At 50.2% G+C, this 488-nt stretch overlaps 1 protein-coding gene across 1 annotated transcript; it reads right to left on the bottom strand.

Moving 5' to 3' along the window:
- Positions 1 to 178: 178 nt before the first annotated feature.
- Positions 179 to 485, bottom strand: LOC121939005 (histone H2B 3-like; the record flags this gene model as incomplete). Its single annotated transcript, XM_042482155.1, has 1 exon — positions 179 to 485. A coding segment is annotated over one exon (291 nt), but the record flags the coding sequence as incomplete, so codon positions are not given.
- Between the last annotated feature and the right edge of the window lie 3 nt (positions 486 to 488).

The raw sequence follows: 488 nt of genomic DNA, 5'->3' as shown, positions 1-488 counted from the left end.
ATGGGACACAAACATGGGAGTATATGTAATGACAACATTTTGCGTTATTTTGTTGTAGTTGTAGTTTCAAACAACAGCAAATCATACATAAGAATGATTTTCGTTGCCGCGCAAACAGAATTGCAAGGAAAATATCTTCAGATGCAGTGGGTGGCTCTTAAAAGAGCCTTTGTGTTGTTGCTGTGAGAGCAGGTTTACTTGGAGCTGGTGTACTTGGTGACGGCCTTGGTCCCCTCAGACACGGCGTGCTTGGCCAGCTCACCGGGCAGCAGCAGGCGGACGGCAGTCTGGATCTCCCTGGAAGTGATGGTGGAGCGCTTGTTGTAGTGAGCCAGACGGGAGGCCTCACCGGCGATACGCTCGAAGATATCGCCCACAAATGAGTTCATGATGCCCATGGCCTTAGAGGAGATACCGGTGTCGGGGTGGACCTGCTTCAGTACCTTGTACACGTAGATAGCGTAGCTCTCCTTCCTGGTCTTTCTCTT

Source organism: Plectropomus leopardus, unplaced genomic scaffold (assembly GCF_008729295.1).
Source record: "Plectropomus leopardus isolate mb unplaced genomic scaffold, YSFRI_Pleo_2.0 unplaced_scaffold39659, whole genome shotgun sequence".
NCBI classification, from domain to species: Eukaryota; Metazoa; Chordata; class Actinopteri; order Perciformes; family Serranidae; genus Plectropomus; species Plectropomus leopardus.
This window is presented reverse-complemented; position numbering and strand designations above follow the sequence as displayed.